The sequence below is a fragment of the Perkinsus marinus genome (genome assembly GCF_000006405.1).
Source record: "Perkinsus marinus ATCC 50983 genomic scaffold scf_1104296950218, whole genome shotgun sequence".
Taxonomy (NCBI): Eukaryota; Perkinsozoa; order Perkinsida; family Perkinsidae; genus Perkinsus; species Perkinsus marinus.
This window is the reverse complement of record NW_003209705.1, coordinates 1-1,467: the sequence shown is the minus strand read 5'-3', so window position 1 is coordinate 1,467 and position 1,467 is coordinate 1. Positions and strand designations below refer to the sequence as shown.

The 1,467-nt window shown below is 48.4% G+C and overlaps 1 protein-coding gene across 1 annotated transcript; it reads right to left on the bottom strand.

Moving 5' to 3' along the window:
* Nucleotides 1–12: 12 nt before the first annotated feature.
* Pmar_PMAR026622 (Nod factor export ATP-binding protein I, putative) lies at nt 13–1,270 on the bottom strand (the record flags this gene model as incomplete). Its single annotated transcript, XM_002778256.1, has 5 exons — nt 13–74; nt 115–192; nt 242–318; nt 367–530; nt 586–1,270. Coding segments are annotated over 5 exons (1,066 nt in total), but the record flags the coding sequence as incomplete, so codon positions are not given.
* Nucleotides 1,271–1,467: the final 197 nt, after the last annotated feature.

Below are 1,467 nucleotides of genomic sequence, written 5' to 3'. Positions count from 1 at the left end.
CGAGCGCTATACCAGCGCACAGCTTCCTCTGATTGCCTCCGGAGAGCTTCACTGCCTCCTTGTCGATGTAGTGTCTGAAGACTCCTAGGATGAAACACATCCAGGACAACTCACTCAAGCCTCAATATCTTCACGAGGTCTTCGACGTGGTGTGGAATCTTATCAGATGGTACCCCACGTATACGAGCATACCTACAAATCACTGAGTGTTTCCCGATTAAGACCCGACCAGGCAAACTACATATAAAGATGATCTCTTGCAGTAAGGCCTTGCAACAAGGGGTTCTCTTGCGGGCAATATCCTATGGACTTGCGGATCTGACGCCAAAGTAAGCCGAAAGCGAAGCTCTCTACTCTGCACGTCACCTCGTGCACATTGCCTCGGAGGGGCTGACCAATGAGACTGATATGACCAGAACTTGGTCTTATCAAACCGCAAAGCATTCTGAAGGTAGTGGTCTTGCCGGCACCATTAACTCCGAGTAGGCCGAACACTCCGCCGTCAGCTAAAGCGTAATTGATACCCCTCACTGCCCATACCTGACACATTCTGATAATACTCTCATACATCTCTTATCAGTGGACTTGCCTCATTTTTCTTTCCCGGATAGAAGACTTTCTTGAGATCCTTGAAGTAGATCATTTGAGTCGTAGGATCGAGCTTCGATACTCTATCCTTCTCCGCTATCACTCTCTCATCCTCTACACCAAGCTTCTCCGAGGGTACAGGCAGATCACGGTCAGGATTCCACTTATCGTCGCTTTTCATATAGTCAATAAGCAGCAGAAGGCCGAAATATACCACGCCATAGACAAATAACATTATAACATCATCACCAGCAACGAACATGCAGACTTCGAAGGGCGAGCGGTTAATGTCGTATAAAGTAGTATCATGACAGGTTCTCAAGATCTGCGAGTCGAACGGCCTCAGAACGAATCCGCCCGAGAAGGATTTATCGAGACCAGTGAAGACGATATTGATGAGGCCTTGTGCCACTGAATAGGTTGGAAATATCCTCAGAATCCACATTATGATTAGGCCAGCCGAAGGAGCGATGGTCGCGAAGAAGAGTACTGATACCACGAATGAACCAATCAAACCACCGAGTATTGATGCGGCCACCCTCATATATGTGGCGATGGTGCTTGTGCGTGCAATAACACTGATGAGGTAATTGAATGGCGGTGTAGCGAAGCAGAAGCCAACCAACAAGGCCCATACCGCAGCCTGGTTATCCGCTTCAAGATAAGTCTCGATTTTGTAGACCTGTAACGGGATGAAGGTAAGACAGACCGAGAAGAAGTGAAGATGAAGTCGAAAACCCAGCTTGCTGTCCAATACGGCAGCACTCCGCAACCACTAACATACAACTGCTCCTTAATTTTGAGCGTCTTCTCCATCATCATGTAGGACAGGAGGGAAGCGGCCACAACTGTGAGGGCAATGGCGTAGAAGCCGCCCAC